Source organism: Salvelinus namaycush, chromosome 31 (genome assembly GCF_016432855.1).
Source record: "Salvelinus namaycush isolate Seneca chromosome 31, SaNama_1.0, whole genome shotgun sequence".
Lineage (NCBI taxonomy): Eukaryota > Metazoa > Chordata > Actinopteri > Salmoniformes > Salmonidae > Salvelinus > Salvelinus namaycush.
Window position 1 is genome coordinate 39,530,901 of NC_052337.1, and position 16,671 is coordinate 39,547,571.

At 45.5% G+C, this 16,671-nt stretch overlaps 1 protein-coding gene across 1 annotated transcript in view; it reads right to left on the reverse strand.

The window, feature by feature from the left end:
* zswim6 (zinc finger, SWIM-type containing 6) overlaps positions 1 to 16,316 on the reverse strand; it is a 41,331-nt gene extending 25,015 nt beyond the window's left edge. Inside the window, exon 1 of the mRNA XM_038970368.1 lies at positions 15,858 to 16,316. Within this exon, the coding sequence (XP_038826296.1) occupies positions 15,858 to 16,284 (427 nt within the window). The 5' untranslated portion in view covers positions 16,285 to 16,316. The remainder of the gene's footprint in view (positions 1 to 15,857) is intronic.
* Between the last annotated feature and the right edge of the window lie 355 nt (positions 16,317 to 16,671).

Here is a 16,671-nt window from a genome sequence, read left to right on the forward strand (position 1 = left end):
GAATTGATGAAGGAGCGCTTCAGCTAACTAACACCCTCCCTCACCTAAGAACAGCACAACAATATGTAAATCAGATCTGTCACACATATACACACGGACTGCACTGATTACCAGTCCAACTCCTGGAAACAACGAACTGCTGAAACATTCAACTGTCAGTGGATCAGGTGGAAGAAGGGAACAAAAAAGGCCGCCATTCATTTTTCCTTCTCTTTTTTATTCAGTACCGCCTCCGTTCCCTGACCTACGCTGTCCAAGTAATTCGTTCAGCCTTCGAGGACCTTCACCAGGCAAGGCAACACACACACACACACACACACACACACACTGTGCAGGGAGCACAAATGCTTCTCTTCCCCAAATGTCTCATTCCCACCACTCACCTAAAAAAAAACAGTCAATAGATCCTTTCTGGTGGTCTTGGCAGGGGTAGCATGTTAAAGAATCTAAACTAGCTAAAGCGTTTTGACACAATAACAGATGAATGGCACCACAGAACCACACAGAACCACACAGAACCATACAGTGACCAAACAGTAACTACGCAGCCAAGAAGTTTTAATGAGGCTGGGAAACGTATTATATTCCGGAATCTGAATTAATTACACGAAGGTGTGACAGAAAGAGAGAGCACGAGAATGAGAGCACAGAAATAAATAGAGCACGAGCAAGAGAGAGGTAGAGAGAGAGTGTAGAGAGAGTAGGGAGAGAGAGAGTATAGAGAGAGAGAGTAGGGAGAGAGAGAGTATAGAGAGAGAGAGTAGGGAGAGAGAGAGAAGATAGGGAGGGTAGAGAGAGAGAGGGGGTAGGGAGAGAGAGAGAAGATAGGGAGGGTAGAGAGAGAGAGGGTAGGGAGAGAGCGAGGGTAGAGAGAGAGGATAGGGAGAGATAGAGGGTAGAGAGGGAGAGAGTAGGGAGAGGGTGGAGAGAGGGTAGGGAGAGAGAGAGAATAGGGAGAGATAGAGGGTAGAGAGGGAGAGAGTAGGGAGAGGGTGGAGAGAGGGTAGGGAGAGAGAGAGGGTAGAGAGAGGATAGGGAGAGAGAGAGGGTAGAGAGAGGATAGGGAGAGAGAGAGGGTAGAGAGAGGATAGGGAGAGATAGAGGGTAGAGCGGGAGAGAGTAGGGAGAGGGTAGAGATAGAGGGTAGGGAGAGAGAGAGAGTAGAGAGAGGGTAGAGAGAGGGGGTAGGGAGAAAGAGTGTAGGGAGAGAGAGAGAGTAGAGAGAGGGGGTAGGGAGAGATAGAGGGAGAGTGGAGAGGGTAGGGAGAGAGAGAGAGGGTAGAGAGGGGGTAGGGAGAGAGAGAGGGTAGGGAGAGAGAGAGAGAGAGAGAGAGGGTAGAGAGAAGGTAGAGAGAGTGGGGTAGGGAGAGAGAGAGGGTAGGGAGAGAGACTATTGGCACACTGTTACAACACTGTACATAACCATAATATGACATTGAAATGTCTCTATTCCTTTGAAACTTTTGTGAGTGCAATGTTTACTGTTCATTTTTTTATTGTTTATTTCACTTTTGTTTATTATCCATTTCACTTGCTTTGGCAATGTAAACATATGTTTCCCATGTCAAAACAGCCCTTGAATTGAATTGAGAGAGTGAGGGAGAAATAGAAAGAGAGAGATGGGAAAAGGCTGCAGGTCTGGGCTCTATAACAGAGATGTGTTTGCTAAACCACTCCAGTGTTGAGCTCTGGGACATGGAGCTCCCACAGCCTCTCAGGGAGCCAAGTTTGATCAGCTGTTATAATGGCCAACTGCAGAGAGGGGTCAATGTGTGTCTGAGTGTGCATATGTTACTGCCCATAACCTCAGGTTCTGTCCTAAAGTTTAGAAAAGTGAGGAACACACACCACACCAAACACACACGCACATCTGCTGCACTGCATTTGAGAAGGGGGGTGGGGGGGGGGGGGTCGCCCACATTAACTTGAACCTTTTCAACTTCAACAGGTGCTCATAAACAGATAATGGAGAATCCATCCCAGTGGAGGGGTGTGTGTGCATGTGTTGGTCTGTGTGTGTGACGAGGGTAGCACCTGTGGCCTCTTTCCATGATACCACAATCCCACCAGTCAGTTGACACAGAGCACCGGTGTCACGTCATTTCCCTTCTCCCCCCGTTTGTTCCCGCCACCATGCAAGCTTCCACATGCATCCTTCAGTGTTGGGGTCTAGCCGTAACAACGGCAAATGTAATAACACTAGCAAGAGTAATAACTTTTCCGACTGAAATAACTTATAGATTTTTTATGTATTAAACCCAGTAAATGTAATAACACTGGTAAGAGTAATAACTTTTCCTACTGTAATAACTTTTTGATTTTTTTATGTATTAAACCCAGTAAATGTAATAACACTGGTAAGAGTAATAACTTTTCCTACTGTAATAACTTTTTGATTTTTTTATGTATTAAACCCAGTAAATGTAATAACACTGGTAAGAGTAATAACTTTTCCTACTGTAATAACTTCTAGATTATTTATGTATTAATTAAACCCAATAAATGTAATAACACTGGTAAGAGTCATGACTTTTCCTACTGTAATAACTTTTAGATTTTTTTATGTAATAAACCCAGTAAATGTAATAACACTGGTAAGAGTAATAACTTTTCCTACTGAAATAACTTCTAGATTTTTTATGTAATAAACCCAGTAAACGTAATAACTTTCTCTGTTAAATGTAACAAGTTGTTACATTAACCAGTGGTTATTACATTAACAGGTGAGTAACAACTTTTTTCATGAATAATGTAATAAACGGCAACAAATCATGCATTAATAAAAAAATTATGTATTACTTTGCTCAATTTGATGAACATACACCCCCCCCCCCCCCCCAATCGTACATAATCACAAGCATACACTGATATGTAGTCACACACAGACACACAAAGAAAGACCTGAATTAATCTGTAGCGCCCTAGTATTAAAACATGTCATCTGCAATAGTTCCCTGCAAACAATAATGACTAGTTAGTTCACGGTTGGTACTGGGGACATCCCCGGGGACATTTTTAAGACGTTCGTGGGCACCTGGATGTTGTGTCTAGTCATGCGTTTGCTTGAGCCTGCCTGGAGTGCCAGACTGATGGCATTTGTACTTTTGGGACTATTCCATGTCCATCCAAATAAGGGAAGTAAATGAGTATTTCTGTATGATGTGCATGCCTTTGGTTGTGTTGTAATTGGCAGTGGGTGGCGGGTGGTATGTGAATAAAAACATCGATTTTGGTATGCTATTACATGATTGGTTGAAGTCATTACATTTGGTCAGAAAAACGTATTGCGTTTACCGTTCAACATTAGATTGCGTTTACCGGCAGGTTATTACATTCAGCGGGTTTATGAGATAAAAGGTGAATAAATAGAAAAGCTATTACATTTACCGTTGTTACAAGCCTCTTCCTCCTACTTGTCTAACATTACACCAACATCCTGGTACTTATCGCTGGTATCCTGCTGCAGCAGAACCCCCTGACTAAACCGTCTCATGTCTCAACAAGCAGGAAATGAATGAGTAACTTATTTTTATGGCAATGACAAACCCCTACCCACAAGCATATCAGCTTTTGTTGATCTAATGCAAATGCACACAAGGGAGGGCCAGAACCGTACGGTACGCGACAGAGAGAAAACAGAGAGAGGCGATAAGCCACACGTGATGACAACACCCTAACACTTCCTCTGTGTCTTTGTCGTGTCATTCCGTGACTCAGATATTCTGACTGCCGTGTATGCGTGCGTGCGTGCGCGTGTGTATATGTTGTAACAGTGCGAGCGTGGGTGTGTGTGTGTGTATTCGTTAGTGATAACTCAGACAGTTTATACAGTAGTGTTCAGTGGAACAATAACTGCCAGTCAGTCAGATGCCATTATAATGTAACAGAAAGCAGGCGTGGAAACACTATGGCTTTTGAGTATGACTAAGAATAACCGGTTCAACTGTGTGTGTGTCTGTGTGTGACATCAGAACATTCAATGACACACCCAAAGATAACACTTTACTAAACCATCATCATGCCCACCCCCACAAATACACAGGTGGGAGGGGTACAATCTGTCACCATTGAAGTGGGTCACATGGTTTCTCAATTGTACTAAACCCTAAACCATATCACCAGCTCAACACTTCCCCTCCTTTCTGCTTGACTCAGTTTCGCTTCGGGCCGCTCTGGTTCTTTGATTCATGCATTCAGTTGACGGTATGCATTTATGCTAAGGGTGTGTGTGTGCGCGCTCCGAATCTCTCATTTATCCATCATTAGTCAGACACAGACACAGACACAGACACAGAGAGAGAGAGAGAGAGAGAGAGAGAGAGAGAGAGACAGACAGACAGACAGACAGACAGACAGACAGACAGACAGACAGACAGACAGACAGACAGACAGACAGACAGACAGACAGACAGACAGACAGACAGACAGACAGACAGACAGACAGACAGAGAGAGAGAGAGAATGTAACCCAATCCAGAGAGGGGTCCCAGACGGAAGTGATGCGTTAAAGCAGGAAGCAGGATATGACTGCTAATAGGTAACTGGGGGTTCAGGAGGTCAGTGAGCACACACACACTGGTGTGTTTGACTAGGTAAAGTCAGACATCAGGTCTCTCCATAGGCTCAGTAGAAGTGTTCTATAAATAAAGAGCAGGAACAGACGGAGTCATACACAGCCAACACCAGAGTCAAAGTACGGTCCAAACACAAGGTATCACCCTAGGCACCTACCCAGTACCTACCATCCTCTATGGCCATCCCCTGTCCTTTCCCCAGGATGCTGGCTAAACACACCGGTCATACGGCTGACATCCTGACGTGTGTGACGCACAAAGTGTCCTACACACACACACACACACAATCATACAGAGAAGGGACACAGTGAGGTAGAGCTCTGGCACCTAAACATGCCAGCACTGTTTCTATTCCGAGAGGGGAGAGGAGAGTTAGGGACGTGTGCGAAACGAGGGGATGGAAAACCCAGGGTGACATTCTAAAATAGGTGTTGGGTGGATAGAGGTGAGAGGAGGGGGACGGAAAGAGGGAGTAGTTGTTTGAGGGTGGTATTTACTCATTCCGCTCCCTCCTCGACACGCAACCCTCTCTCCCCCTCCCTCTCTGCAGTAGTGCTAAGGCCATCAGTCTTCATTAGGAAGAGCAACAGCGGTAACATGCCTGTGATGGATCACTCTGCTAAGCTCCCATTAACAGGTAAGTATTGCTCATAAGCACCTTCTGATTAACAATCAGAGAGAGAGAGAGAGAGAGAGAGACAGAGAGACGGAGAGACGGAGAGACAGAGAGGGAGAGACAGAGACAGAGAGAGACAGAGACAGAGCGAGAGACAGAGAGAGAGACAGAGAGAGAGAGAGTGCATGCAACACATCTCATTAAAAAGGTAAGCATTGCTCATAGAAGCTCTCATCTGCATAGATATAGAAGGTATTCTGCATCCCAAACTGTGGGGAGAGGGGTAAGGGACTCAGTCCGGCTTTAAACTAACTCTTGAAACTCGTAATAGTAGCATGTACAAGGTGCAATTTGTAAATGAGGTAGTGCATCATCAGTTCCTCTTGTCATGTTAGTCTATTGTTGTGACCTAGATGAAGATCAGACACAATTTTATGACAAATTTATGCAGAAATCCAGGTCATTCCAAAGGGTTCACATACTTTTTCTTACCACTGTACCTTAGAGAGCTATTTATAACTTGTCAGAAATGTCCAGATCAACTGGCCCATATCAGCTAATATTTTTTAAGGTTTTTTAGCCCATAGATACTGTTGTAATTTTTTTGTCACTCAAATATCGCATGAATACACAGACGTGGCAAAATGTATAGAATGTAACATTCTCTCCACCAACAAGGGGGATGTGAACAGTTTGTGTCATGAACAGTGCTTGTGCCCATAAAAATACACGTGGGACGTTCCCCAATGCTGGAAGGGGGGGACCCCGAGTGAAAAACTTTAGGAAACCCTGTCCTGGAATAGTGTTATACATGGTGTGCTTGGAATGTTGCAGGCAGGCAGGTAGTTGTTGGCCCAGATCGGGGTTCTAGTTCCATAGTCCCAGAGTTCCATGCTGCCAGAGTTGGTTGGGTGTTGCGTTTGTTGTTCTTTGGAGACCATTCCACGGGGCCCAGTATTCCCATGATGCTTTAGGAGCGGCAGGCTTTGACTTGCTCAGCGCTCTGTGGGAACAAATAATCCTCTACAGACACACATTCCCTTTAAGGGAGGCCAATGGGTGACAGTGTGTTTACTAGTTGTCAGTAGCAGCACCCGTGTGTGTGTGTGTGTGTGTGTGTGTGTGTGTGTGTGTGTGTGTGTGTGTGTGTGTGTGTGTGTGTGTGTGTGTGTGTGTGTGTGTGTGTGTGTGTGTGTGTGTGTGTGTGTGTGTGTGTGTGTGTGTGTGTGTGTGTGTGTAATAATGGGGTAATAGATGGGGTCTGTACATCTGATAAGAAGAGAGAGATAAAGTCTAGACTGGGGTACATCTGCTTTCCCCTCTCCCATCCTCCCCTCTGATGAAGGTTAATGATGGACAGAGATATGGTGGAGGAATACAGATCAGGGTGAGAGGGATGGAGAGATAGAGGAAAACAAACATTCAGGTCTATGAGATTGATCAAATAGTAGCCTAACAAAAGAGAAAAACCCCTACCACACACACACACACACACACACACAGCTAAAACACACATACACACACACCTGCTGACTGCAGAGACAAACATTCACCTACCATTATGCAGTGTGTGTGTGTGTGTGTGCCCGTGTGTGTGTTTGCTTTCGCTCTCATCTGTACTTTTCCTCCTGAATCCAGGACGCAGGGGGTAAATTGTGTTGTTTGGGAATTTCAGCCACATTCCACACAGAGTCTGACACGGAGATGGAAAATACCTAGGCAGAACTCCAAAGCTCAGAACGAAACAACAGGAAAACTAGACAGGATTTACACACGGGACACAATACCAGAGGAAACATTTCACCTCTACCTCTATTCAACAAAATAAGATGGCGCTGACAGATGGCGCCTCACCTCCAGCTCCTACAAAACATTGCAGGTTTCTACTTTTTCTCGTGTTGATCTACATGTTCTTACTCAGTTTGTTTTTGTGCATTACTTCATACACCCAGGTAGAACTATTGGAATATGCATCACTGGGTGCTACGGTCTACCCGACCTTCCCAGAGACGGAGGAACAATGGTCTAACTGCTTTGGTGGGGCGCAGGGATGCCTGGTGGTCCTACCGGAGACGGAAACGAAGACTGCGGCGTGGGGGGGGGGGGGGGGGGGGGGTCTTAGTGAGGTTGAAACACCGGGCGACCCGTCCTCCATTACCGAGCACACTACTCGCAAATGTTCAATCATCAGTGAATAAACTTGACGTACTTCCAGAGGGACATAGAAATCTGCAACACACTCTGTTTTTCTGAAACGTGGCTTTCCTCCAACATCCAAATGGATCGCATACAACCAGCGGGTTTTACAGTTCATCGAGCTGATAGGAAGAGGGTTCTCTCTGGCCAGAATAAGGGCGGAGGGCTCTGCTTTATGACCAATAACAAGTGGAGCGACGGTGGAAACATACAGGAACCTGCAAGCTTCTGCTCTCCCGACTTGGAATACTTGGTCATCAAATTTCGCCCTTTTTGCCTTTCGAGAGAGTTCTCAGGGATTATCTCCATGGCTGTGTACATCCCACTCCAAGATCTTCATTGGACCCTGAACAAACTGTCGCGTAATTTGAGAACCTTGCCGCAGAATTACCATCAACACATTGACTGTCCAACTCGTGGAGATTCTACGCCGTACAACTGCCACACGCCTTTTCGACACGGTTATAAACGCCATCTCCCGTCCTCCTTTCGGCAAATCTGACCATGACTCAATTTTGCTCCTCCCCGCCGATAAACAAAAGACTCAAGGAGGGAAGTTCCGGTGGTCAGGTCTGTACAACGCTGGTCTGACCAATTAGAATCCATGCTCCAAGACTGTTTTGATCACGTGGGCAAGAATATGTTCCAGGTCAACTCTGGGGATAACATCAATGGATACACCAACCCAGTCACCGGATTCATTAAAAAAATGCATAGATGACGTGATACCGACAATGTCTTTCAAAACATACCCGAATCAAAAACCGTAGATTGATGGCAACCTTGTCAGGAAACTGAAGGAGAGAGATGCTGCTTATAAACACAGCAACCTGACCAGGGACAATTGTATGGTTAAACAGTACAAACACGACCTACGCAGATCGATCAAGATGGCGAGACACAAGTATGGGGACAAAGGGGACGAGCAATTCAGAGGGATGGATACGAGGCATATGTGGCAGGGGCTTCTAACAATCACAGATTACAAAAAGAAAGCCAGTCACGCCGGACACCAACGCCACCCTACCGAACAAGCTAAACACCTTTTATCACGCTTCAAGCAAAACGACTGAGGAAAGCCCCTGAAGACAACGAGGGCTACGCGCTTACGTTCTCCACGAAGGACGTATGCAAGTCATTCAAACGTGTTAAGCCTCGCAAGGCAGCTGGCCCAGACGGCTTCCCTAGCCACGCCCACTGAGCATGTGCAGGCCGGGTAGCTGTTGTGTTTTTGGACATTTTCAATCTCTCTCTAGCTCAGGCCGTTATCCTGACCTGCTTCAAGATGTCCACTATCATCCCAGTGCCCAAGAATGGAAAGTAACTGAACTGAATGACTACCGACCCGTAGCACTCACTTCTGTCATCATGAATTGCTTCGAGAGGCCAGTCAAAGACCACATCACTTCCTCCCTCCCCAACACACTTGACCCTCTCCAATTCGCTCTCCTGTACTTCCTGTATACCCTTGACTGTGTGGTCTCTTCCCACTCCATCATCAAGTTTGCTGACGACGCGACAGTAGTAGGCCTGATTACCAACTACGACGAGACGGCCGACAGGGAGGAGGTAGGCACTCTGACGGTGTGGTGCCGGGTAAACGACCTCCCCTTCAACATCAGCAAAACAAAGGGAGCTGATTGTGGAGTTCAGGAGGTACCAGGCTAGTAACCATCCTCATCAACAGGTCCGCCATTGGGGACACGTCTCTGAGGAGCTGAAATGGTCAAACCACATGTCCACACCCCAATGGACATTTACATTTTATCATTGTCACAGTTGTAAACATGTATATATTATTATTAGCATTTTTTGTTAAGTCACACCTAAACTGTTGGAGCTCAGATTTCACTGTACACTGCAACTACAGCTCTGTGCATGTGACTAAATAAAAATCTATCATGGCAGCCTCTCTTCCTCCCCCTCTCCTTTCTATATACCTCTTTTCCCACTCGCTTTTACTGTAATCCCTCCCTTTCATTGGCCTCTCTCTCTTTCATCCTCCCACTTGAACTAGCACTACTGTAAAACCACTACAATACTAGCACATACACTATTTCCTTTGCCACAATCTTATGAAATATTTACCTATCTAAGAGAAGCCTAAATAGGTCTACATCTCCACCTCTGCCTGTATTTCAGACTAACTTGGAGGTCTTGAAAATGCTTCATATTTATGTAGGTTGTCCAGATCTATACTTTTCTGCTATAATGTGAGTGATGCCCTTTCTGTGTGTTGCAGCTATGCCTCGGTTCACTGCCTATTCCACTGCAGCTTCAATACAAATTGATCATATGAGGCACAAACAAAGAGTCTCCATTTGCTTTCTGTCTGTGTGTGTGTGTGTGTGTGTGTATTAGTTCGGGGGATGCGCTCCAGAACATTGATTGGGCAGATAATTATAGCCAGCATTAAATCGGTGCATATACTGTATCTGGTAGGGCCACGGGGTTCACGTGCACTGCAGTGTGTGAATGTAGGTGTGTGTGAGAGAGAGAGAGAGAGAGAGCGAGAGAGCGAGAGAGCGAGAGAGAGAGAAAGAAAGAAAATGTGTGTATATCACTACTACCATTCTGGTCTTCTGAAACCGTATCCAAGCAATAGCCTCAGTAAACAAGTCTGTCTAGACGATCTGCATTATCCTATCTACATTCTATTCAGTGTACACTATTCTCTAGTCTCCATTCTGTTATGTACATTCTATTCAGTGTATTCTATTGTGTGTTCAACGCCATCATTTCAAAATCAAACTCCCCCCTCTACCACAGTGGAATTCACCAACAGGCTGGGCCACATCTCTCACATAACAATCAGACACACTACAAAAGCCTAGCCAGCCTCCCCCACTCATACCGTACATATCCCCATAAGGCATTGTCTGGTGTGTGAGCCATAACCGGCTGTATAGAACTCTGCCATATGTACAGGTGTGTGTTATATAGATTCCATATGACACTTTGACATGCCACACTTCAAAGCACTTGGGTTGGGGGTCAGGGAGCACTTGGGTTGGGGGTCAGGGAGCACTTGGGTTGGGGGTCAGGGAGCACTTGGGTTGGGGGTCAGGGAGCACTTGGGTTGGGGGTCAGGGAGCACTTGGGTTGGGGGTCAGGGAGCGCGTGTGTGTGTGCAGACCTCTAACTGAGGTACTTAGCTGCTAATGAGTGTGAACAGGAGCAGCCATAATGATAGGAAGGGAAAGGTCAACACTGGTCTGACTGAGACACAATGGAGGATATGAACGTGTCATTATTAGACAATGTGACATTGTTCTACCATTATTACTCTGAACACTGGTCTGGTAGCTAGAGATCATATCAGGCCTGTTCTGCCATCCTGGTCTTCCTTTACTACTATCCTTGTCTGGATCAAAACGTTAGCCTTCTGGCACACTGAACATTGGCCTTCTGGCTAACACTACAATGAACATAGGGTTCTGTGTGCCAGTAGCAAAATGGCATTCTAAATAAACGCATGGGATAAAGGCTGATCTGTGCACAAATCAGACCACCACACATTCCAAAAAAGCCATCCTTTAGGGCAGGCTACAAGTCTTAGGTCCAGAAGGAGTCGTCAGAGGTACTTTCAAGAGGAATAAGGAAGGTAGCTGTAGGAGCTCCAATCTAAATGAGTACGAGTGTACCGCGCTGTAGTCTGGTTTTAGCTAGATGTAGCAGGGGGACATCGATGCCCTGTGTGAGAGTCTGTGGTCTGAAGACGCGAGGTGAGATTTCACTGTGGGGTGACACTCTGCCATCCCCACGCCAGGACCAGACCACAGCTCCCAGCTCTAACCACTGACCAACAGGATGCACTGAAGCCTCACATGTCAGGATGAGAAGGAAGAATGAGGAAGGCTAGGTCTATCTATATCCGCACCAGTGTGCCTTCCTCTTTCCCATGTCTATGAAACATCAGAGGACTACCAGCTATAACAGCTCCGGCTTTGATACTGAGTTCCCCCTAAGTATGCCCTTCATACCTTGCATGTCCTCTCCTCCCCTCAGCCCAGTGCCCCTACAGCAACAGGCCCATGCCAGATTTAAGTGCCAAGTATTAAATTCTGCACTTCTGTGTACGAAATGTCAGAAATGTCCACGCATGCCTATCCAGGGCCTTCTGGAGGAGTAACGCACTGGGTTAGTCGGGGTAGAGTCAGGGTAGAGCCGGCACACACACACACACACACTCCTTTTAAATGAAACCACGTCTTCCTCACAGTGAAGCGCTGTAATATAATATTGAATGAGTGATGATAACCTCAGTAATCTCAGTGATGTTCTTATGAAGTTAGCCTGGGGTGAACAGAAAGTAGCTGTAGGCCTGAATAAGTGAGATGTACAGAATAGAAGCTCTAAATAAAGAAGTATCTAACAGAAACACACAAGACAGAGTGGTTTTATTACGAGTCGCCAAACGCACTATTCTTAGCTTGGTGAAGCAGGGAGGGACAGTAGGAGCGGCACAGCTGACTCGTTTATCTCACACACACACACACACACACACACACCCTTTGCGTCCTCTCCAACTGTACGGACCTGAAAAGAGTTGACGGGTCAAAGCAGCACGGCGGCCCATCATGCCTTTCACCGGCTCATCTCTCTCAGATCAGTACAGAAGAAGGGCGGGAGACAGAAATGAAGTCACTTCAGAGGACAGAGAAACAGCCAGGCAGTTAGGTTCAAGCCTGTAGATCTTGGCCCTGATATGTGGATTCTGGCATTTCTGGGCTTAAAATGGCAGTGTGCTATGCTGTCATGCATGACTAGCGGTGCGTAGGGCCTGCATGGTTATAATGAGCTCGGCCCACTGACGGAGCAAAGTGTAAATACTGCTGGGGTTTACACAACAACAAAAAAACAGGCCCAGCTCCCTGTCTGATGATAGGCTGGGTCTACATCACTCGCATATCTTATGTCAGACAGTCTTAATGCCAATCATTTCTGGATGAAGTTGCAACCACAACGTTCACCTTTCTGACCCTGTGTCATATCGTCAGAGCCAACGTTGTCGCACGCACGACGTCATGTAATGCTTGTATCTTTCTCTAGCAACATATTCATCTGTAATGTCAGGTCATGTTAAATGTCCAAACTGTCCCATCAACACTATAGATACTGATCAATGAAGAACTGAGAGCGAGACACAGGTACACGCACTTCCCACTAGCCTACAATCTGTCGACACAAATTCACACCGACTTCACTAAGTAGAGAGTAAAACTTCTCTCTAAACCTCTCTAGAATGTGATAATCATAACCAGAAGACGACATCATCTCTCCCAACCCCCCCAAACACACACAATAACATCTCACTCAAATCCCCCAAAATGTTCTGACTCAGTGGTAGATGAGTAAGGAGTGGGGGTGGAGCTAGAGGCCATATTTCCCATCAATAAGACAGACACTCACAGCTAATAGGATCAGTGTTGACAAACCCTGGCCTCCTAGAACAGATGGAAACAGACAGAGAGCAAGACGGGGTAATCGAGGTAAAGGAGAGGGGGAGGGGTTTAACTTGACCCTGTGGGGTGTTGTGGGAGGGGCGGTAAGAGCTGCTTTACAAGCTGGATAAATGTTGACTAGACATATGCTGAGAGAGGAGGCCAGGATAATGTATTTATAAAAGGGGATAATGAATATTAACGTCTAATAATGAGGTTATAAATGTATGATAAATGATATACACCACAGACATGAATAATGTATTTGTGAATAGAAAGACAGTGTATTACACATTTATAATATTTCTAACCCGTTATTGGAGGATGACAAGATAATGCATAATAATAACCTTGTAGGCCTGTATGAATTTATTGTTATCAATAGGCTAATAGTTCTCACTTCATATTCTTTCTTTTCCGTCCACTTTCCTTTTCTAGATCCGTCTTATCACTGTACTGTGTGTCACATGCCTATATGGAAAAGGCCTCTGGTTGGCCTGCACGTGCTTGCATAGCGAACACACAGACACACGTGTATTTATTCACACAGACACACACTGCAACGTGTCGGTGTCGGTGTTCATAGACTGCAAACAGCAGTGATAGATCTCTGAGAGAGAGAAGCGCTGGGCAGCCATATCCTGTCGGGTGTGTGTGGTGTGTGTGTGCGTCTAGGCAATCATGTTCATGACATGTTTACTATGGGTTGGCTATCAGATAAGCAGCTTTCCAATCAGCAGGACCTGAGCAGGCTAGATAGGTAGAGCCTCTCCTATGTCCTTGGGATGAACCATACTGCCTGGGACACCTGACAGTGACCGTCAGGGTGTTAGCAGAGTCATATATACCATAGAATGCAGTATGTCCTTTTTTCATCCAAAACCATGTTAAGGGATATGATTCTGTCTGTCAATAATGTAATAATATGGCTGTTAAGCAGGCAGTTAACCTACACATATACTGTGTGTGTGTGTTTCCTGTGTAGAGAGGTTGTGTACTGTATACTATACTGTACATATGGATGTGTGCCAAACAGATGTGTAACTGATCTTCTCTCCCAGGTCTGATCACAGCGACCCAGTCTTTTCTTCTCTCATTCGCTCTCTTCTACCTTCCCTAGCTGCAGCCCGCGAGGGAAGATTGCATCTTTTATTTATCACTTCTTGGCACAATTTCTGCTGTCATTCTCCATTGCTAGCATGCAGATTGAGCACTATGTGCTACCTTGTGCACGCTCACACACACACACACACACACACAGCACATGTGTAGGTTAACTGCCTGCTTAACAACCATATGAATATTACATTATTGACAGGCAAAATCATATTCCTTAACACGGTTTTGGATGAAAAAAATGTCATACTGCATTCTATTGTATATATACACGTTATTATTTCTTCCCCAATAGAGAGTAGAGAAACTAGAGTACATACTGTAGCTGTGCTTTGCCTATTTATTGATTTGTATTTTATTTAGCATATATACTAGACAAAGACACAGGCCTGCCTGGGCCTACAGTATGTGTTATATAGTCAGCAGCCTGGCGCCCTGTTGGCACTGTGGCTAGGGCACAAAGCCCAGCCAAGCCACTGCGACACGTTCAGAGGGAGGAGGGGACAGGGAGGGATGGATGGCCATGCAGAAAATTACGTTTGCAGATTGCATTACAATTCAGATTAACCACATAGAGTAATGGGATTAGAACGCTGAACGCTTTCCCAGGGCGGGGACGAAGAGCCCTAATGAACTAACTAAGGTGGCATATGAGTTGGAATACAGAGGGAGCCCAGCAGGTAGCTCACCGTCAGGCAGGGGGTAAAATACATGGCCATGCGTTCATTTGAGTATATAGGCTACGTTTTGGTAGGTAGGGCCTGCTGGTGATTATTACAATTACGTGTCAGTAATTTCCTGGCGTCAGAACGTTTAGTAAAACAACAGTGAAAGAAACACACTTGACCCAATTAGCTGCAAATTGGTGCATATCAAGGTCCATTTAAAAATAGTCTATGTGGCTTTAAATCGCCATTCCTCCCACCCTTTTCCCAAATATCTTATTTTTAACAAGCAGTGAAAATAAATTAAATACGCTTTTGTTGTTTGCCTTCCATTTGGTGGATGACAGGAAGCTGAAAAGACAAATGAACATGAAAATGGGAACAAAGTACCAAGGCTTTCATTCGGAATGCCTCACGGCTGTTTGATATGCGCACTGGGTAAATACGACACTCAGTCAAGGCTGTGTTACGAAAACATGAAATACTGCTATTTCGCAGCTACTCAAATACAAAATGCTTTGAATGCACGACAGGTTGCTGTGTTATTGTTTTACAAAAAATATTTCTAGTTATGAAATAGGTTGGCATATATGTAGAAAGAACTGTCAATTCAGCTGAGAGCTCTATGTTCTAGCTGGTTTAGCCAGAAAACCTCCCCCATGCCTTTCACTTCGGAAAATAAACACAGTCGACAAGGCTCAGCCCTGAACGTCTTCTCGGCATACACTGCCCAGAAAAGCATCGCCCCTTTCAGTTGAAAGTATATAAAAATACTATTTGAGGCTGGCTAAATGCATATATGAACCAAATGTTCGAATGCGAGCCAAGTATATGGGCACATTTATTAAATCCCACCGTTTACTTCCGTAATGGTTATTTTTCACCCAAGCAACAACAACAAAAAATCCCGTCATGCATAAGCAAACACATGTATTATGCTACATAGACATTTGGGCTAAATGTATCGGCATAGAACATAGACAACTGTGCATAGGCTAATAATAGCTATTTCTATTGTTAGAGGAATACATTTAGGTTTTAGTAAAAAAGGAGCCTCGCCAACGTCTCCGCGATGTAAAAGCCCCCTTTGTCGCCTCATTCAATCCTTTGTTGAAACCTAATTCAACACACTTCCTTTTTCATTTCTTGGTGCTTTTGAAAAATATTTCAAACTCTGGTTGTTTGCCATGAAAACTCAATAAATAAAATAACGTTATTTTTCATACGCTTGGGTCCATCCACTCACCGACTTGCAATACGTTGTCCACACAGCCGCTCTCCAACAGAGCGATACCTCGTCTGAAAGGCAGCCGCGTCTCATCACTATTTTCCCCGCTAGTTCCACTCTCCTCCCCCCCCGTATTGAACGAAGAATACATGCAGATCTCCCGTTCACTCCTGGGGAACGACCAGTAAACGATCCTTCTCTGTACAGGCTCCGGGATCCGTTCAAAGCGCTCCTCTACCCGTTGAAACGGCCACTTCTCTGCCACTTTCCGGGCCGAGATATCCAACAGAGACTCCGGACTCAGGGTTTTGCTCGACCCACCTTGGGCCGTACCCGAACCGCCACATAACGTACCCCCGACCCGTTGTCCCTGTCTACAATTCGTATTATAACCCGGTCTACAGCAGAGCCGTTTGGCTGGGGGCTGCTGAACGCGCTCCGCCATGATAGCACTGCTTTAACATCAACGGCGGAAGTGAACCTACCATATAAACGGGATAAGGAAGGGAAAATGTTACACTCGAATCGATTGTTTGCCGTGTATGGGCAAATGAACCTTATTTGGGCATGATGGGCGGTCCTTTAACAGTGTTGTCAAATCCTCTTTGTGTTGACAAATGAAGAAAGGGGCGGGTCTATCCTGTTCTAAAAAAAGGAATGAAACGCGGAATTCCCGAACGTCGGCAAATCCTTTGTGAGGCTCGAACAGGAGCTGAGAGGGGCCGGGAAAACATTGTTTTTTCGTTCAGGATTTAAAGGCGGTGTAGGGAAATTGGTTGGCGTCCATGGATATTTCCCTCGTGATTGACGGACGGAGAAGGCATTCGTGGCC